The sequence below is a fragment of the Zeus faber genome (assembly GCF_960531495.2).
Source record: "Zeus faber genome assembly, chromosome: 2".
NCBI lineage: Eukaryota > Metazoa > Chordata > Actinopteri > Zeiformes > Zeidae > Zeus > Zeus faber.
Genome location: NC_137189.1, coordinates 19,410,653 through 19,433,247, shown reverse-complemented (window position 1 = coordinate 19,433,247; position 22,595 = coordinate 19,410,653). Strand labels below are relative to the sequence as shown.

The 22,595-nt window shown below is 40.8% G+C and overlaps 1 protein-coding gene across 1 annotated transcript in view; it reads right to left on the bottom strand.

Moving 5' to 3' along the window:
- rngtt (RNA guanylyltransferase and 5'-phosphatase) overlaps window positions 1-22,595 on the bottom strand; it is a 110,029-nt gene that overhangs the window by 8,642 nt on the left and 78,792 nt on the right. Inside the window, exon 13 of the mRNA XM_080024024.1 lies at window positions 10,703-10,803. Within this exon, the coding sequence (XP_079880150.1) occupies window positions 10,703-10,803 (101 nt within the window). The remainder of the gene's footprint in view (window positions 1-10,702; window positions 10,804-22,595) is intronic.

Below are 22,595 nucleotides of genomic sequence, written 5' to 3'. Positions count from 1 at the left end.
ACTCTGGAGCTCAGAGTAAGGCAATAGGTGTTTCAATCAAACTGTATTCCAATCCCAACCTGCGGGCCACTCAAACACAGAAATACGGTATTGACAAGACACTGATGCCACGTTTCGGAAAATTTAAACAGGAGGATGTTAAGAGATTTGACCAGGGGCAAAGAAGGAGATTGATTGATGCTGTGGGGATGATTGGCCGTCCAGTGCAGTGCATCGGTGTGCAGAGGGAAAACATTAGTAATTTTGAGGGCTTGAGAGTCGCTCTGATTTACTAAGCTCCGTCTGAGGTGCTAAATTGATGTTCTGCTGCAATCTAAATGTGTTATTTTGAGTATAAGGTGTAACCGAGAGCTTGCTTCTGTCATCCGTTATTGCTTTGAGTTGGGCTCAGGTGAGCTTTGATATACGAGAGACTAAGAGATGTTGATATTGAAGGAAAAAAAAAAAAAAAAAAACAGAACACAGGTTATTTGTTTTAAGAATAAGATCTCCCAATGTTCAAATGTAATTTATTTTTAGCAGAAATCATCAGGTCTCCTGCTGCTTTGGCATAACTGGAGTGGAATAAATGTGTAACAATTGGATATTGGTCTGATACCAGGCTAAAACGGTATTTTGGTATTGAATATCCCCATAGCAGAAATTCCATACTAAAGAGCCATATTAAACACATCAGAGTTGGTTTACTACTTCTTTGATAGATAGAAGAAAGTAAAATTTCTCTAATGGAAAAAAAAGCATATTCTTGGTAACAGTCCCAGTCTACATTGCTCAGTAAAGATAAATAATTATTTGATATTGGTTTCCCAAATTCAGGACCTAAATAAAGTTCAGGGATATGTAATGTGAGCTTCCCACCATTCAGTAAGTGTTGAGAATCAAAATGCAGCACTTATTCAATGAAAATCTGTTTTCTCATGATGGCGCCTCTCACAAATAGCGCACTTTCCATGGGCATAGCCCATGTTGAGGTACAGCCCTGAATGGTAGCTTGATTGGGAAGGTTGTGACATGTCAACCTAAAACCTGTCACAAAACAACATTGATAGATATGTTTTATTAAGCTATATTCAAAGCTGTTTACGTAAATGCATTAATGCATGTGATTAATCACTTTATTTTTCTTTGCACTAACAGCATTGCTTTTGCTATGCACCCATCTTGCTTTTGGTCTGTCTCTGTCATTAACCTGCAAAGGTTATATCTTACCAAAATATGAACATTTAGAGAAAGAAATCCAAGAATGTCCCACCGATTGTTACTCTACCTCTGAGTGCCTATTTATCTTCTGATTCTGTATTTAATCTGGATTTTTTGAATATAGGAGTCCTTCGTCCTTCGTTCCTCAGGAAGTTATTGTGTGGGAGTTTAAAGGTAAAATATGTATCTCATGCTGCTAGTGGTCTCTCAATCAAAACAATAACAAACAAGATGGAGTCAGAAGACGCATGGGATCATGGGGGTTGTTGTCTTCATTTGTCACTTTTGCACTTTATGGGGACTGTTTCTGTGACAGAACACGAAGCAAAGGATAATAAATAATCGTGCTTCATCAAACAATAGTAAGGAGAGTGATACAGCAATACAAAAATAAATGGAGTAGAAAAAAGGTTTTGAAAAAAAAAAGTTACACAGAGAACTCTGATGTCACATCCGGTGTTCCCTGTGTTGACCTGGAAGTTATAGCAGTAGAGGGGGTAAAGAGCATAGACGCCATGACAGGCAACCAAATGAAATATTTGTGTTGTGCTACAACCCCGGTTTTACAAATGAAGTAATAATGAATAAAGCTGAAAGCCCCTTTAACCAACCAAGTCTCATCTTGGCCTTGACAGGCTGTGATTGGGCCACTCGGGCACCCATCAAAAGGCTCGCCCCCCGTATATATACTGGATCACTGGTGGTGGCGTGTCAAACTTCCCCTGACATATTCAGCTCTTGAGCGAACTGGTCAGTGAGGCCACTGGTAAGAAGTCTCATTCTTCATTCGTAAAACCAGAGTCGTAGCACAACCCAAACCTGTATATACATAAGCATATTCCCTCTATTCCATTTTATTTCATTTTATTTTTATTGTATTTTATTTTATTCTATATATTTTTATTTTATTCTATAAGTATTCAACTTACTGTATTACGTTTTAGGAGTCAGTCGGTCTATTAGAAAGACATTTTTTTATTGTGTGTTATCACCGGGTGCGTTGCATTACATTTCACTGCATATATGTATGAAAGTATGTATATGTATGTGACAAATAAAAATCTTGAACCTTTTACTTAATTTTCGAACTTGAGTTATTACTATGCCACGGGGGATGCTAGCTCAGGAGGTAGAGCTGGTCGTCTAGTAATCTAAAGGTGCTGCTAGCATGCTGTAGTGTCCTTGAGCAAGACACTAAACCCCTAATTGCTCCTGATGGCTGCGTCCGTCGGTGTTTGAATAATTGTAAGTCGCTTTGTATAAAAGCGTCTGCTAAATGTAATGTAATGTAATGTAATGCCACATTGTATTCTGAAAACCCTCACAGACCGCGAGGTCAGAGCCGATGTGTCCTATGCAAGCCCCCTAAGGCAGAGCCAATAGAACAGTCTGCGCCAGTGCTGACGCTGTCATGTCGAAACTGTAGAATCTGGTGAACCTGTGTGGGGTGGCCCAGGAGGTGGCACTGGACACATTCTTGATCGAAACCTCTTGTAACAGCGCCCACGAGGTAGCATCGTAGAATGCGCTTTAAGACCCTCTGGGGGTTCCTGCCCCCAGACGGTCACTTCCATTATCCAGTAAGAGAGATGATCTTTGGACAGGGATTTCCAATTGTCTGAGATCCATAACAGACAAAAAGCTGGTTGGACTGTCGTGCGGTTCATGTGCACTCCACATAGACCAATAGTGCCTGGACAGCGCACAGAGTATGCAGCCTCTTGTCATCCTCTGAACCAAAGGGAGGAGGAGAAAGCGAAGAAAGATCAATCGTGGTCGATTTGAATCCTGCTTTTATGTTCTTGTGCTGAAAAGCTGTATTGGGTTTCGACATGACCCTCCCATTGTCTGTGGAGAACACCAAGTAGGACTGGCGGACAGACAGTGCGGCTGGCTCAGTTTCCCAAATGTTTTGCCGAGACAAGTGCCAGAAACAGTGCTGACTTCAACGACAACATTTTCAATCCCACCTACTGGAGAGGTTCGAATAGGGGTCTTGTAAAGGCATTCAACACCAAAACCAAATGCCATGTCAAAGTCAGTGAGTGCACTTGCGGGCGTAACTGGCGAGTGCCCTGCATGAACCTGGAGGCCAAAATGGGACTGCCTAGTGGCTTGCCATCCATTCCATTATAACAGGCTGATGTAGTGCCAATCCTTTTACATCCAGGCCTTGGAGGAAGCTGAGTATGACCCCAATATTACAGCGTAATGGGCGCCACACACCAGCACCAGAAGCTAGCCATTTGGATGTGTAAAACACTCTCGTTGACGGGGTTCTAGCTCTCTGAATTATTTCCACCATCCCCATGGGTAAACTTTAGTTTAAAAGCCGGTCCTGCTCAGGGACCAGGTGACCAGTTTACACGGGCGGGATGGAAGATTTCCCCCACTGCCTGCGTCAGGAGGTTCAGCCAAAGCAGGAGCATCCACGGCGTACCCAAGACGAGGGATCTCAGGTCCACGAACCAAGTCTGGGTCGGCCACCAGAACTAGTTCCACCTTGTCCTCCCTCACCTTGTCCAGCAATGGCTATAACGGCGGGAGGGGAGGGAAAGCATACAAACGAGCCAGAGGCCAACGATGAGCCAGGGCATCGTGGCCCAATGGTGGGGCATTGTTCTGAATGGAGTACCATAGAGGACAATGAGCCGTGTGTGCACAGGAAAATACTGTTGTACGCTTATTAACCACACTGAAGCTGTATAGCAAAGCCATAATTGCACATTGCTAAATAGGATATCGCACACAATGCATCTTCAGTTCTCAGGATTTTAACACATGTCTAGAAAATAAGGTTCTTAGAATTACGACCTCGAGGCCTGCAAAGCACTCGAACAGGAGATCGCCCCACAGCTGCACGCTTGCTTGATAAGCACCACAGCGCTGATAGTATAAGCCAGGCTGAAACATCCCAACAAGGTCATGATGCTTGTTTGTACCACAGTATAAAGACTGCACCTTTTTATTGTTCAGGAGGAGACCCCGAGACCGCATGAGATGAGGCTGTGCCTTCGTGACTTGTGTTTAGCTCGCTCCTCTCCTTGCAAGGATCTGCTGTCGATCATCTTTGAATCAACTCTTGACCATTTTAACACACTTGTGTACATTGACAACGAGAATTTCCAGCACATGTGGACCCATCCAGACCCCTTCCATGAGGTTGTTGTGGGTCAGCCAAAACCTCATAACGTCTCAACACACCTGTGTAATGATCAATATCTGGGAGAGGTCCCTGGATGGACGCACCCGCTGTTTTATAAACCAGTGTTGCAGGGGTCTCATCCTGAACAGACCCATTGGGAGTGCGGCTGAGGCAGCTGCCATCAAGCCGAGCAGGACCATAATCTGACGTGCCCTGGTGACCTTGTGTAGGCACAGTGTGCGAGCTGCAGTGACCACAGCCAACCTCCTTGTTGGAGTCAGTCATAAACGCATCGACCGTGAGTCCAGATCTAGACCCAAGTACACAGTGAGCCTGGCTGGAACCAGAGCACTCTTTTTCCAATTCACTAGAAACCCCAGGCTACGGAGAGAAGCGCCCCAGTGTGGGATTGTGCCAACTGCCTCGTCCCTGCAATTATCAGGAGATCATCCAAGTATGACAGAACCTTTACACCCCTCAGTGCGTAGAGGGGCATTGGCTGCCTCTACACAAACAGTGAATATTTTGGGGGCCAGAGAGAGACCAAATACGAGAACACAAAACACTTACGCGCTGTCCTGAAAGGTGAACCTCATATTTCCTGTGTCTTTCCACATTTGGTATGTTAAAGTAAGCATCTGTCAAATCCACTGACGTGAACCAGTCTCCCCGTCGGATTGATTTGAACAGGATTAGCCATCAGCCTACACGCCTTGGATGGCAGCTCAGGCTTTTCTGTGATAAGCGATGGGCACAGGTGGGCCGCTGTTAGTTACACTTCAACATCATATAATATAATACATTAGACAAGGCCTTGTCAACTACGGCCCTTTTGAACATTTTCATGGCCTTCAAGAGGTTGCCCTCGCCGGAGCTGCACTTTTCCAAGTTCTCATTGAACACAGCATAAAATCATTGGCTGCGACATGACCTGCTTCGCAACTGATTTGCTCAGTCAAGCTCACATTGCACACTGGGCTGGCAGGCCACAGAGAAACTCACATTAGCTCAGCTAATAACAAGCTTCAAAATGTCTCTCTCAAAGCCAAAGAGATATAAAGTTGATTGTGAAATTCCCCAACTCCAGAGCGAATGAACTCACAAGTATTTATTTACTTTGCCACCTACTTACTGTAAGTGTGATGGACACTGTTTTATTATATTCATCTTTTTCGTCTTCTACATTTGTGGACATGGACCTCTCAGAAAAACACCTAATGTCTCATTGGTTTTAAAGATGGAACTTTTCGCACTTCTGTATAAAGCCTTGTAACTATAGTTCCCCTACTTTTTGTATGGACTAGCTTCTGTCTGAAATGAATTATAATGATACAATAAAAGTGAAAGAAAAGGAAGCATGTCACTAGTTAATTCCATGTAAAATATATCTATTAACATTACTGTACCTCTCGTTATTTGTAGCCATTCATTGACTAAGTATTCTGTGTGGCTCATGAACCCCCAGTGATTTTATCATTGGGCCCCCCACTCGCTATTGACTTTGAATAGGCCTGCATTAGACTATTTATGGTATCTTTTCACCTCTACGTATTCTCTTGAGATGAGACATGAGTGGGCACTTCTTTTGAACACCTCTTACAAAATGTGTGTGTGCTTATATACACAGTTTGGCCATTGCTCTCTATTGCTAGTAAATAGCTCCATTTTACCTAGCAAGTTGTTTCTTAATTAGTTCTGTCTCACATTTCTTCACCTATCTTCACTTGCAACATTTAATGGGATTTAATGCGAAAGCAGCAAAACTGGCAACACTGCTTTGAACACTATATAATAACAGATACACATCCACGTACAACACATACACGGAGCATCTTGAGTGAAAATTTAATCAAAACAATGTGTGTAACTCAATGAGGAACTGAGTTATTTGATTTAATTTCGAAGCTGGTCAAATAAAGTCAAGTCTAAAGACTGACAAAAACAAGGAGACAAGCGTCTAGTCACTCCAATGGCTTTCAGCCATTTAGGCACACTTAATTTAAACCTGTGCTGTCCTGCCATTATGTGGCAAATGGGAAAATGGTGTTAAACAACTGGCATGGCTGCTGGGATTGGCATTTCCAAATGACTTGGCTCATATAAGTAGCAGACTGTTAAGGGACAGGAGACAGCTTCCTAAGACAGGCAACAAAAATCATTGATGTTTGAGCTTCCAATAGAATATGATTCTTTGGCAGCACAGGTGCTGGAAGCCAAAGGCCCAATCCTGCTTTGCGACTGATAAAGGGGGAGAAGGGTCCTGAGATGAAAACATCCACTCATTTTCTATCACACAACAGAAATTCATTTAAAGGAGAATTATATTTACACAAGCCAAAGTAACCTGCAGCTGTATGCACTCTCATAATGGTGTCCGCCTTTTGTGAGGGAAATAGATTTGGATGATGTGTGGGAGAGCGGAATTTCGATGACAATGACGAGGACAATGACAAGGACATGTTGGCATTAAGTATGACATTTACCAGCGAGTTACTAATGGCAACCATCCCAAGGAAGACGAGTGAAGGGAAAAAAAGGTATTTGTTCAGCGTAAAGAAACTTACTTGCCACCTACTTTATTTTATATATAAACTGCAGCACATACTCTAAATAGATGGAATTTATTAATTACAGTTTAAAAGAACACCTTAACTGTATGAACTGATCAAACTGCATGAAAGAACAGGCAGAAAAAACTCAAAAACAAGGCTCAGGTGGAGGCAAAATACAGATCAGCACACAAGTGCAAATTTGAATTTTTAGTTTGTGATTTTGCATAGTCCCAATTAAAATTCCACACCACAGGGCTGGGATCACGTCAATGTGCTTCACAGAATGCTTGTATGTTTACAGGCCTGTGCTTGAGTCCACAGTGAACAAAGAAACGTCAACACGTCACTTCACTTAATTGACTGCAGAGTTATGGGACTTCAAATGGCCACGACACAACAAATGATGCTGCTATATCATATTGGGAGTTCCGTCTTCACATATACTCCAGAATCCATTGATCCGATACTCGGGTGATCAATGCAGAACTCCAGACATTTCATGAAATGCTTCCTCTCTTTTCTGTCCTCCTTAATTACTGACTTTTTAGGTCCCCTTCCACCAAATACTATGTCTTTATGCCCGGGCTCGTTTACAGCGAAAAGCCATATGCCTATTGGTGGTACAAGCACACAGAGAGAGAATCGTGTGCAAGGAAAGATTATGTGGGTCAATGAATAAATACTCGCTGCTTTCCCACATGTCTGGTTCCCTCTTGATGTCATTCTCTGGCTTTCAGACAAAAACCAAGACAGATTTGTAGGCCCACGCTGAGACAGAGGTCCATGGAGAGTTCGTCCAGCACCGGCCAATTTCCTTCGCTGGGAAATATCAGAACTTTTTCAGACAGTGACAATGATCTCTTGTGCTCTCCTACACAAAGGGAGAAGTCAAGAGACTTGCTGGGTGGTTGCAAGGGGAGCTGGGTGTGTATTTCTCTGATTCATTCAGACTGTGTGCGACCTGTGGCTCATCGACGGCAGCAAAGCCGAGACAGTTGCCAAGGTCCCCTGGCCCCTGGAGGGTGGGGGCATCCGCGTTCCCGAGCTTGCTACCATTGATCCATTTTCTAGCATCAAAACAATGCTTACAGACTGTGCTGCTGCCATAGGAATAAGTTGCACAAAAGATATGGACTTTAAACTAAAAGTATGTTTGCAAATAGTGTTCTATCTGCAATGAAAAATGAAATTGATCCATTTGGTTTGCTTTATATTAAGGTGCTTGTAATAAACGTAATGTTGTTTAATTTAATTAGCATAATCATTAATAAGGTCCTCATGTTCACTAACATTATTATTGTGTTAATAAGATGATATAAGTGTTAATAATAACATTTACTGGCAGTTATCTATCCACTTATTGACAGTTAACTATGCACTTATTAACAGTTAATGGTTTTATTATGTGTTAATAAGACTATATAAGTGCTAATAATAGCATTTATTAGCAGTTTTGCAGCTGCTGGATGTAAAGCAAGAACAGTGCCTTATGAAAGTTAATAAATGCTGTATTAGGCACTTATTAACAGCTAACTATGCTTTTTGCAGCTACCAGATCTAAAGCGAGAACAATGCCTTATTAAGGATAATAAATATTTTATTATACATTAACAGTTAATTATGCTTTTCACAGGTACCCCATCTGGAATGAGCACTGCATGTAGTTAAGATTTATAAAATGTGAATAAAAAATTACATATAAATGCAATATTTTAGCGGTCAAGCACAGGAACAAACTTTAAGACAGCTCTTTTGGAAAAAACATTTATTTTTAGTTTTCATCACTTTCACGTAAATAGCAGCCACAAAGAGAATGCTCTATAAAATATAGCCTCAAACAGGCCTTATAAAACAAGAGTACAATTATTAGAACAATAACAGTATCTTACAAGATTGAAGTAAATTGTATGTATTATAAAAGGTTATTTTAAAAACATTATATAGAATTTCACTAATCATATAAATACAAGTCGGAACCAGCAACCAACAACCACTTCAATACCAAAATATGATAATAATTAGAATAGCTTAATGAAGGTGTCTTCCAGGCGCCCACCATGTGGACACGTGTTTGTTCAACTCTGCTGTGTGACGTCATCAACAAGAACGAAATGCCGACAAATCAGGAACACCCTTTATAGATGACTGAAATTCTGCGCGTTTTTATTATATTTTGTTATTTCTCATCTGAGCTGAACATTGTGACGAAAATATACATAAATGTATGATGCTAATAAACGTTATGTGATGACTGTGTCAAAGTCATTTTCAAACACTATGTATTTATCATTGAAAATGCAATATAGATAAAATAAATACACACATCAGCATTTGAGTCACAATGTTCAGCTCACATGAGAAACAATAAAATAAAATAAATAAAAAATATTCGCAAAATTTGAGGCGCAGATTAAGGGCGTACCTGACTGGTCAGCATCGCTGTCACTTCTTGATGACATTAAACTTTTATTATTATTATTATTATTATTATTATTATTATTATTATTATTATTATTATCATCATCATATTTTGGTATAACACTGGTTGTTGGCTGCTTGTTCCAACTTGTGTTGATGTGATTAGAGATGTTTCAGTGAATTTTTTCAGAATATATTTTAGAATATACAATTTACCTCAACGCTGAAAGATACTGTAGTTATACTAATAATTATAAGTTTTTTTCAAAGACCTATTTGAGGCTATGTTAGCCTCATGTGGCTGCCATTTACGTGAAAGTGATGAAAACTAAAAAAAAAAAAATTCAAAGAGCTGTCTAAGTGTTTTTTTGTGCTTCACCACTAAAACATTTTATTTATATGTATTTTTTATTCAAATGTTATCAACCTTGACCACATGTCAATGTTGTCAAGCGCTCATTCCAGATGGGGGAGCTGTGAAAAGCATAGTTAACCATTAATAAGTGCACATTTTTTAACCTTGATAAGGCATTATTCTTACTTTAGATCTGGTAGTTGCAAAAAGCACAATTATTTGTTAATAAGTGCATTGTTAACTACTAATAAATGCTGCTATTAACACATATACTCTTATTAACCCAGTAAAAGCATAGTTAACTGCTAATAATCAATATTATTAACACATATATTCTTATTAACACATAATAAAAGCATAGTTAACTGTTAATAAGTGCATAGTAATCTGTTAATACCTAGCTGCTAATAAATGCTATTATTAACACCTAGATAGGCTTATTAGCACAATAATAATGTTAATAAACATCTTATAAGGACCTTCTTAACTATTTACTTAAGCAAATAAAAGCATAGTTAACTGTTACAAGCATTAAGATGTACAAGCACCTTAATATAAAGTGTTACCATACATGGTAAAACTATCTTCCTGTGGCATCATGCAGCCCCGTTAAAATGCAGGTCGAAAGCTTTTCATCACTCATACACTGTCGTTTCTAACTGGATTCAAATATGATTTGCGAAAGTGAAATGTTTGCTTACATAAGGCCAAGGACATACAAGAAGTACAAAATGTAATCACTTGAGGGCCCTTTACTCTGAATTCATTCTTACATGTACATATAGAACACACATCAACTGAACTTCTCATGGAGTGGATGCAAAGTACATTTTAATAAACACTGCAACACAAATGAACTTTACGTTTAGTCTCCCTGAATTGTCCAAAAACCATGCTTTATGCAAGGCTGAACGGTTCAGAACTCACTGGAACCAAATGCGTACGTGTTGATGGTTTGAAGTACAAGTCACAAAGTGATAGACGCTGTTAGAATCATCAAGCAAACAGGTTTCCCTGACAACAATGACTCACCCTTCTCCGCCGACCTTGGTGATCTTGAGGCGAAAGTCGACAGAATTGTGACTGGGTGGCTTCCATTTGAGAATGTCGTCGCACCTCCCAGGTTTGTATCGCTGCAAAACATGGGCAGGGAGATCATCAGATAGCGTTGAGATCATATTGGAACCAAGACAATGTGTGAAATAGGAGCTTCATTGATTACCATGAAATCCAAACCCTTCTCAATGAGTTATTAGGTCACTTTCAAAAATCATCTATCAATATCATCTGTCAATCCTTTTCTGACTAAATTTGTTTTTTATGTAAGTAGGTTCCTGTTAAGTACTGTAATTAAAAGTAAACGTTTTTATATAAATTATTTACGAACATTTGTATATGATAAAGAGATGTTATATGAGCATTAAAAATATGAGGAAATATTTTGCCACGCTTTGCATTCCAAAGTAAAGGTACTCCTCACTTAACAACCTGCATGTTTGATGACTGTTCGGACTGACGACCAGCTCTCTGACCAGAATGTATTGTACGCTGCGTATAATACCGCGGCGTCTCAGCGTCAAGCATCTCATCTCGCATCACTCTTTATACACTATATACTGTATATTATATACACTATATATACTATATATACTATATACATCTCATCTCAACACCGTTCTCAGTCTCAGTCTTGTTCCCGCAGTGTGTCAGTATTCAATACACTAGCGTTCACAATGGCCATGCCCCCTTACCGTGAAATAACGCTTATCGACCAATCCGCTTAACGACCTGGTTTTAGGAATGGAACTCGGTCGTGAAGTGAGGAATACATGTAACTGATTTATCTAACTGACACAGTTGCAGGGAGAAAAAAGTAGCCTGTTTATTCAGACTACAAATTAGGTTAACCTTGGTCAGTCCCCCCTTTACGAAACAATTTACATCTCTGGTTAGCTAGTGCCTATATGTGCTGCCTTGTCCAGTGTATGTCAACAATATGGTGACCAAATATATTCTATCAATTAAAGTGGATTCATTCAGGGCCATGGTTATGGTCACAGTCTATAGAGACAATAGTCTTCAAGTGTAGACGTTTTCAGTGACAATTTATTTTACTGAGAATAATGAATTCATGTGCTATTAAAATGCCACGACTCTGCTTTATTAACTGAAATTTTATAGGTGATGTGTTGCAGTCTTTTGCTTAATTGCAATAACAGTACTACTTTAAGAGAAAAAAAACATTAAGTTAAATTGTGTTTTTTTTAAACATAGATACCAAATAATAAACATATGGTATGTGGTCAGTACATTACTGTCATTTACAACCACAACAAAACAAATGACCAAGGAACTCCCTCTTATATTAACTAACCCTTATATCTTATGCTCCCTCTCCTTCCCCTCCCTTTAGAGCACACCGCCTGAGGGCTACAAGGCTCGGCACCTATGAAGGCCATCCCATGTAATTAGGCCTTCTAGCTCTTTTACCCTGACTGAACCACATCGGTACAGCCTCCTTGGCATCAAACTCCTCCAAACTAGTTCCTTCATGGCTTATTCTAATGAGGACCTCCACTGTGTCCACATGCAGGGACCCTCTCACATCAGATTTAATTCTCTTCTGTTCGAGTTGTAAAGAAAAAATTCAGCGGAAACGTATTGTTTTTCCATGAAAACGTTGAGCGCAATAGTCTATATACAAGAAAGCATACGCAAGTGAATGAGCTTTGTCCTTGCGCCACTCTGTGCACTCATTTTTTTTTTTTTTAATCCATCAGCTTAGCAGGTGCAAGGACAGCTTTAAGCTCATTCAATTTAAAAAAGAAAAAGTTAAAAAAATAATAATAATAATAAACAGACACAGTGTTCTAGGCTCCGTCTGGGCTCCACAGGTGTTCCAGGCTCTGCAAGCAGCACACGCCCCGCACAGTGCCCTGTGGCCCGGGACGGAGCACCGGGTCCCACCGGGGGGCAGCGTGGAGGTTTGGTTAAAACAATCGCCTAAATAGGCGGGGGGGTTTTTTCTTCTCCATTTTTTGGGGGCTACTTTCTGAAATCTCACAACAAAGGATAATGAACGGAAGAACAAAATAAGGGGACCAAATTGTGTAATTATCCCGGAGAAAAGATCCGTCCCACCCCCCAGTCTGGATCTTTGCTCCCAGGAGGAGAATCGCCCAACGCACACCATTTCACGCTCCCTCCTAGTATTTTACATGATATACTATGATTAAAAACAAAACAAAAAAAAAAGGTTGTCATATTTACAAGTCGCACTGGTGCTCCTAGTTATAATACTTAGTAGTAATGTCTCCAAAAATGGTTGTAAAATGCAACTAAATGGTCACATTTTGAAAAGGTTATTATTGCTAGCAGAATGTGATGTTAGAACTGAAGCTCCAAATTAGTTCCTCATCAGCTTGTTGATGAAGAGGCCAAAGGGGAATTTACACCATGGTTCATAACCAAATCCAAGCCCACTAGCTGCTCCCTTGACCCCATACCCACTCCCCTGTTGAAAGCCTGCTCACAAACCCTGGTTTAATTCTTCATTACACTCATCAACAAATCAATTCAGAGTGGAGAGGTGCCCATCCATTTCAAAACAGCAGCTGTCACCCCACTCTTAAAGAAACCAAATCTGGACCGAGAACTCATGTCCAACTACAGACCAATTTCCAACCTGCCGTTCCCCGCCAAAGTCCTAGAGAGATTCTTGGTCTCACAGCTCTAGTTACATCTTTTAGAAAACCAACTTTATGAAGCCCTCCAATCCGCTTTCCGGCCTGCACACAGCACAGAAACGGCCATGATAAAGGTCGTCAATGACATGTTGATGGCATCCTATTCTGGGTCACCCAGTATCCTGGTCCTACTCAATCTGAGCGCAGCATTCGACACTGTGGACCAAAACATCCTTCTCAACGGCATCGAGACCCACACCATGGTCACAGACACAGCCGTCAAGTGGTTCACCTCCTACATCACCAACTGGAGATATTACATGTCACTGGGTGGTTCTAGGCCCGATGACACTGTTCAGTGACAAGCGCTGTCCCACAGGGATCAGTGCTTGGGCCCATCCTGTTTTTTAAATCTACTTACTCCTACTGTGACATATCATCAGACAACACAACATCAACTTTCACTGCTATGCTGACGACACACAGGTCTACATTCAAATGCAACCCAATCCCACCAACATAATCTCCACCCTCAACACCTGCTTGAAGGACATCTGCTCCTGGATGAATAACAACTTCCTCCAGCTCAACAGCAGCAAGATTGAGGCAATCCTGATCCGCACCTCCAAATAACTCCACAGCGCTGGCAGCATTGGTCCCTCCATAGAGGACCAATTCATACCCTTCTCCTCTGTTGTCACCGACCTCTGTATTAAGTTTGACTCCACACTCTCATTCCAAGCCCATATTAAATACATTTGCAAGATTACCTTTTTTCACCTTAAAAAATATAGCCAGAGTGAAGCCAACACTTTCAAAACGAGACACCAAAAAACTGGTCCATACACTAATCTTTTCCCAAATTGATTATGGCAATGCCCTTCCCTCCGGTCTTCCGGTCAAATCTATCTAGAACAGCGCCAGTAGAGTCTTCACTGATTCAAAAAAGTCAGCCAACATAACCCCCATACTCGCCCAACTCCACTGACTCCCAGTCCACTACAGGATCCATTTCAGAGCCCTCATCCTGACCTATGAAGCCTTAAATGGCCAAAGCACCAGTTACCTCAGTGACCTCATCACCACCCACAAACCCCCATGCTGCCTCTGCTCTAGCCATTGCCCACTGCTCCACATCCCCCCTACACGTCTCCGGACGATGGGAGACTAAGCCTTCTGCTCTTTTTCCCCACGCCTCTGGAACTAGATCCTGGACTATCTCATAACTGCCCCTTCCATCGAGGTTTTTAAAAGGGGCCTTAAAACCCATTTTTTATCGACAGGCCTTCTATTAAGCCTTTTATAGTGGAAACTTAATTTGATTAGATGCAGAGAACCGAAGCCCATTTCACCCTGTTCTATTTTCACACTAAACATATAAAGGGTCAAACTATTCTGAACAGCACACATTATTTTGACAATTGTGCTATGGTCCAAATTCTCAGATTTTGGTCTTGCCGCTGTGGGCATCACCATGAATTAAAGGGCCCTAGTGCTCGCAAAGTAGAGGCAAAATCTTGTGTTTTCTGAATTGCTTCAGTCATGGAAAGTCAGACTTTGTCCTCTTCAGTGTGAAGAGAAAGATAAGTCATTTTTTCTTTGTCCCCGCTGGAGCTCTCTGTGTAGGAGGAGGCCTTCATGGGCCTTTGAAACTACCAATCTCAACAATGGCTATTCAGCACAGTGAGCGAGAGAGCACGCTAAGAGGGCACAGCTCTTTTGAAGAAACCTCTACCCGCAGAAATCTATTTTTCCATCTTTTCTCATGAAGTAGTGGGTGTAGAGAACATTTTTCAACGCTGTTGGGAAAACAAGAGAAGGAATGGTGCAACCGTCAGAATCTGGTCCAGTGCGATTGCTTAGACTGATTAGAGCATCTGATCAATCAGTCTAATGTAATGAGAAGTGAGGTAAGACCAACCGCAGACTTCAAAACCTTGCAAAAGGGTCATGCCAAGACAAGCTGGAGGGATAAAAAGGTATACCGTATAGCATAACACAATACTCTAGCATTTGTGTGTGTGTGTCTTTTCGAACATTCACATAAATAATTGTCCACTTTGTATGCAAGTGTGTGGTGTGTGGATGGGGTGGTTTGGGCAGCCACGCCTGATGCTCATTGGTTGGGCTAACGAGCAGTAGGTTGAAAACCCCATCCACACACTCAGGATAGGAGCCCGTGTCATGACATGTTCAATCTGCTTCTGGCTAATTCCACCTAGCCTTCTCTCTACAATAAGCTGGTGTTAACAATCCTCCGTCGTCTGTGTCTCTGTGCCGGAGGGCCTTGAAAATCCCACTTGGACGGCGTGTGGTGGCAGAATTGCCGCTAAGTGTTTTATTAAAAAAGTTTTCAGTTAGCCCTTTAGAACTGAAGTCATATATCCCTGCCTTAACCTTCCTTACTATAGCAAGGCAAAATGTTTGGGATTCAGATTAGAACACAAAGAAATATTGCCTCTACTAAAAGCCAGTGCAAACTGCCAGAACCCAATCAGACTCCACGTTCAACAGGTGACCTTGAAGTTAATTCCTAAATGTTGCCAGTTGCTGTCGCTTTCATTACTGTTGTTTGCCTTGTCCTAATGCAATATAAACATTGGCACTCATACAAAACAAGGTCCTCATTATTGATGTGAAAAAAATACTTCATTATAGCCCTTGTGTGCGGGCAGACATCTCTCATTCATCAAGTTCATTTCAATGCAATGATGTGTCATTGCATATAAATTGCCTACTGTCTCAGGCAATTAATTTAGAGACACGCAATTGTCAGTGTGACGGAAGAACAGGAAAGGCAGCCCTTTGAAAAACCAGAAAAAATATTGATTTTAGGGGTTTGTTTAGGTAAGCTTGTGGAGGATTCTAACTGTTAAATTTAACTAAATATAATTAATGAGCTATTTGTTTTTTGTATGTCATACTGTGCCAAATAACAATTAAGCCCTACATTAAATCAAGATACTACTTTATCAGCCTTCCCAATAAAGCATGTCTACATTAATGGGTGCAAAGAAAATTTACATTTGGTGAGTTTCTTGACATTCAAACTAGCACACCTCATACATAATAATATGCTATGTTCAAAGGCATTGAAATACTTATCAAACTTTTGGTATTTGGCGCCCCTCCAGTTTCTGAGTACAATTGCACTTTTACGCACCTGTCGTAAATAATTTATTTTACCGGACAAATCTGAACCTTATTGGTCACGTTTCAATAACAGTCTATGTTACAAGCACAGATATAATGTACACCTAGGTTGCGGTGCCCCTGGCACAGACCACGCCACTTACCAGGTCCGTGCAGCCATGGGGAGAGAGGGTGCAGGGATCGGCCCCTGGCACTCACCCGCGCGATTAGAACACAGCCCGTGGTGCAATGAAAGTAAGTGCCGGTGCGTGCCGGCTGAGGTGCGGGTGCCAGGCACACCACTGGCTCGTCTCATCCAGCCAGTCGGGGAGGTGGAGCGGCTACGTTTTGTATGAGCTTTATTATTATTTTGACCGGCAAGTTTATAATTGATCATTTTGTTGATATGGATTTTACCAGGAAAAAAAAAAAAGGTAAATACAGGAGCCAAACATGCAAGCAAGTGACGTAGTGCCGTAAAGCGTAATGCACTTTTCCCGCGGTTTTGTACCCGAACACAAAAGTTACATAGTGCAAGAACAGGAGTGGGGGGAGGGGGGGGCTGAAATAGGTTCCATTCTCCATATTACAAGTCAATGTACCACCAAAATGATTTTGAAGCTGTTATTTCAAGGTAAAAAAAAAAAGTTAGAGAGTATGGCTTTAATGAGATAATGGCCTCATCTAATCACTAATTAGGACGACGCATTCTCATGACAGTGTACATCTCGGAACACAATCAGCACACAAAGAAGGTAAATAAAGGTTCCTCCTTGCTTTAAGTGCTTATACTTGTGTAGAATCAATAAAGCAATGTAGAGTATGTGACAAATAATCTCTTGAACTTGATCATATAAGGATCGAATGGTTATGTTTGGAAAGAAACGTTTAGTGACTACAGACTTCCAACCATGAGGGCCAACATGAGTTACGCTTGCACCCACGACAACGTCCATACCATCAAGGCTACACAGTTGGGAGCATTTAAACCCATTTCATTCCTGTCAATCAAATGATATAAAGGTGTGGGATGAATTACACTGTTGTGATTGTAAGTGTTTGCTGTTTGAAGGCATAGTTGCAGAGTACAATGGCTGACAGACAGTTGAATGGACTTACATCACTAAACATCAATCATGAAATCAAGAAGCGGAGAGGCAGTTCTGCATAAGTTCAATAAAATGGGAATACTTGTATATGAAAATGTATTTGACCAAATAAACAAATTCTGATCGGAGATGAAGAGTTAGCCTGAAAAAGGTAGGAATTTCTTACTGCTTGGTGTATGTATCTAGGTGCCAAATAGAAACTTGCTTGCGACATTTGCTTATATCACCTATTTTTTGTGACACCTCACTATAGTAAACATTACAAAACTGAAATATTAAACGTTATGCAAATAATATGCATGACAATGGATGGGAGAAATTATAGTACAAGTCAAGCGTAAAAATGACAACTGATATAAATTAAATAAATTGAAATTGAAATGACCAGAGATTGACTTTGCACGTGTGGTGTTGAGGAACTTGGAAGAGTTAGCGCGGGTATTTCCTTCCAGAAGCAATTTTGACAACTGTGCCACTGCTTTCTTATAAATCGACCAAACCAAATCTCAGCTATTTCTCCCATACAAAAGGAGCATGTCTACAGAACTTACTGTGTTATGACAGATAACCGACCGATTGAATGCTACTACATTGACCGCAGCAACAACCATCTATAATTAATGGGTAGTTGAGCATTTCACATTGGAGCCTGTTGAGATCAACCTAGAGACCAACCACACGGATTCATCCTCCTACTGTCTATTACCGTCTTAAGGGTGGACCCTCTGGATAAACACTGATCTTTTTTCCTCCTCAAACTGACATTCATGTTTACTGATAAATGCTGGTTTTAAAGTAATTAAAGCTAATTCTGCTGCTACTGCTACACTTACTACAAATCACTTTGTTTGTTAAGTGGTTGGCTTGCTCAGATGCCGAGTGATTATTAAATATTTAGCTAGATGCTCAGATTATGACCCTTAAAACTAAAAACCACAGTACAAGCCAGATCCTTCAAATTTCACTGCACTACAATGCAATGTGTTTTCATGTCAGATTGGGTGTCTTGTCCGGAGGCCAAATCAACAGTGGCTTGTTTTGGTTTCAAGTGCTTCATTTTATCTGAGCCCCAGGACTAGCATTTTGTTGATGCCACTTTTTTCATGGGAAAGAGAAATCCCTGAAAAAAACAAACCAAAAAAAATGACTCTCGGCTTTTACTTACCACCTGCACAATGTGTACACCTTGCCTTATTTTAATATAAAAGAGGTGTGATAACAAGAAAAAAAATCACCTGACGGATCATACATCTTGTTGTTCAAAGACAGCAAGGTGTTTAAGGTGGTTAAGCATGTTGACCAGCAATGATAACGAGTCATGTTTTACCGGAGCTAGCATGCCATTCCTTCACGAATGTAGCTATTTGTACAGATATACAGTCCATGGGCGGTTCCAAAAAAAACCTAGAATAATTCAAACGTTCAGACAGCTGGTTGCAGTGGGTTAAGTAGAGGAACAAATCTTGCCTCTATTCCACTGGGAGCCTGCAACCAGGCAAATCTTTGTGACATTGATACTGAGGGCTGGGAGGTTCTGCCTCTGTGCTTCCTCAGTCAAGAGAGCAGCCTGCTGTTCCGACTCTGCTGCTAAGGTGAGACTGGCTATTGCTGATCTGTGATTTGCATATCAGGCTGCAGCGCAGGCCAGAGATAAACCGCTTTAACGTCTTTTGCAATCACAACTTTGCGACTAGGTAACAACACATAATGAACTAAGCCTGCAACCACTGACAATTTTCTTCAGAAAAGAGAAATGAGACAGACAGTGCCGCAGAGACTGTCATTTATTCTCTGTGTGAAATTTAAAAGTCTAACACATACATTTGCCGAGGATACTGCATAAATTTGTCGGAGTGTTCTGCAAACTACTGACAATGAGGCTTTCCTCTATGACAAATGTGGTGCATTGCACTGGTAGTATCGTTTCAGATTTATTGCCAAGCAATTGTTGCAAAATCATTAAAAGGACCTCCCAGAATAGATGTGCGACTTTGCTGTTGACAGTGTATTGATTATAGATGAGTGGGGCACTTCCTTGCAGACTGATGAGGTAGCTACAAATTCTACTATGTCTTACAAACATACGCAACGGGAAAAAGGACTTCAGTGTCTTGTCTAATTGTTCATGAGACATTTGATCCATAAAACCAACTAAATTCACAGGTGGGAACCAGACCCTGGCCTCGCAGAAACAGCAGCGAGCCTGTTTCACGAAATCTACAAATTCCTTTTGCTCAAAATCTGCATTCTAATGTTTTTTTGTCTTTCTGCAATGACAGGGCTACTTCTACTGGCATTTCCCAGCAGGCGTGGATTCTGGTACCGATTGACACTTCTAATGACCATATTGGTCAAATCTAACTATTATCACTCTTGACAATAAAAATTTATTCTCTATTGCCTGAAATAGGGATGTAGCTTAAGCGATTAGCATTTCACCGGGGAATGTACTGTAGTTGACAGTGTGTCTCCCAGCAACGCCAGCTTTATCATTCAAACTAATTGATGGCAAACGGACTGAATGCCCCCTCAGTGGCTTCAGCCGCCACCCCATTGTCACATACATCTCCAAAAAAGGTTGTATACTTTTTGAAATATGAAAAGCAGTCACTATAACTTAAATATAAATGTCATAAATATTAATCTTGTCACTGAAAGTGACAAGATTACCATTTTCCCTTGGACTTTAAACAAGGGTCTTGGCTGCCTGATGCCCTTCTCCTTAGCATCTCATCCCGCAAGTTAACTTGTACCAATTAGATAAGATATTGATCCCCCCCGTAAGACACAGGTACAAGGCAAAACAAGATATGATATGATAAGATATGTCATTCGTATAACACAATTGGGAAACACACAGGAATAAATTATAGGTCTTTGGATTCATCTCCATGAGATTCATTTTCATATCGCCATCAACCAATTTCCTACTTTTCCTTGCTTGTGTTGTTTGGAAATCCAATTATTGTTGCGGCGACACAGAGAGAAAATTGATGAGATGATCTTTTGTAACAAGATGCTCTAAAAACCAACCTGAGGGGACACAAGAAGACGCAAATGAAACTTCTAGCATTGGTACCTAGTGGTAATGACAATGTCTGTAATGCAATGGAAGAAAAGGCCATCTCTTTTTCTTTTTTTAAATCCAATATCACTGAAATAACAGCTTCAACAATATAATCGAAACTCTTACCTCTGACACCAGGATGGCGGTATTGATCAAGGCATCGTAAAATTGTATTTTGTTTTTGTTTTGTGTTAGCAACAAAGCGAGCTTCACAGTTATTTTCACTGAGAAATGTACAAAAAATAATCAATACCAACGCAACATAAACCACTGTGTTGATGAAAAGAAGGCAGTGCCTCCCATTGTCAAATAAAAAGGCCTGGAACACTCCCCCACATTCACCCTTTCACTTTTTTTTTTATTAAGCCTCCCTTTTGCTTAAAATAGCATGTTAGTGGTGCAAGAATTCTTTTTTGACACCAAAAATCTGATAACCAAAAATAAAAAAGGTCAAAACTCCTCGTAAAGCACAGGAAACAACAACCTTGCTTTAACAATTGAGAAACTTACCACTCTGCTGCAGCTTGCTTGTGCTTAAATGAGACAAAACTTTAAGGCTACAGTAAAAATAGACTAATTTTTTAGTAAATGAACAGTTACTATATAACTGTGCTATGAACAGTTATAAATGATGGGAACCAACATTTTAATAAAGTCTGGGTTGAAAAATTGCTAACCTATTCATTGGTGATTAACATCACAATTTAACATTTACTTACTCTTCTACTTTTAAAACGGCTTTAATTGCTTGGATGAGATGGTAATTGGATGGTGATGAATTAGATTTCCCTGGTTAATTTTCAATATCGCTAGACTGAAGGAGTGCTAAAATCCCCCTACTATGGTGCTGTTAATCAATCCACTTGTGGCACATGACAAAAAATCCTAACTGTAGTGTTAAGATATAAAAAAAGAAAAAAAAAAAACATCCACAAGAAAAAAGTTCACCCAATATACTCCACCTTGTACAATATATAAACTGATCAGCCACAACATTAAAGCCACTGACAGGTGAAGTGAAAAATATTGCTCATCTCATTACAATGGCACCTGTCAAGGGGGCAGGATACATTAGTCAGCAAGTGAAGTTGATGTGTTGGAAGCAAGAAAAATGGGCAAGCGTAAGGATCTGAGCGACTTCAACAAGGGCCAAATTGTGGCTGTTAGACAACTGGGTCAGAGCATCTCCAATGGCAGGTCTTGGTGGGGTGTTCCCGGTATCCAGTGCACCTACTAAAAGTGGTCCAAGAAAGGACAACCGGTGAACCGGCTCCAGGTTTATGGGCGCACATGGGCTCACTGATGCGCATGGGGAGCCTAAGGCTAGCCTGTCTGGTCCGATCCCACAGACTGCAGCACAATTTGCTGAAAAGGTTAATGCTGCTATGATAGAAAAGTGTCAGAACACACAGTGCATCTCAGCTTGCTGCGTATGGGGCTGTGTAGCTGGAGACCGATCAGAGTGTTCATGCTGACCCCTGTGCACCGCTTAAAGTGCCTACAATGAGCATGTGAGCATCAGAACTGGAACATAGAGTAATGGAAGAAGGTGGCCTGGTCTGTTGAATCACGTTTTCTTCTACATCATGTAGATGGCCAGGATTGGGGCCCGAACCGATTGGGCATCTGTGGGATGTGCTGGAACAACAAGCCCGACGCATGGGGGCTCCACCTCACAACTTACAGACTTAGGACAGGACCTAGGATCATGATTAATTGCATGATTATCCATAGTTTCATTGCGATTAATCACACATTTTTAATCTGTTCAAAACGTACCCTAAAGGGATATTTGTCAAGTGTCTAACACTCTTATTAAACATGGGAGTGGAGAAATATGCTTGTTTTATGAAAATGTATGTTTATTGGAAATCAATTAACACCCCAAAACAATGACAAATATCGTCAAGAAACCCTCAAAGGTACCTTTA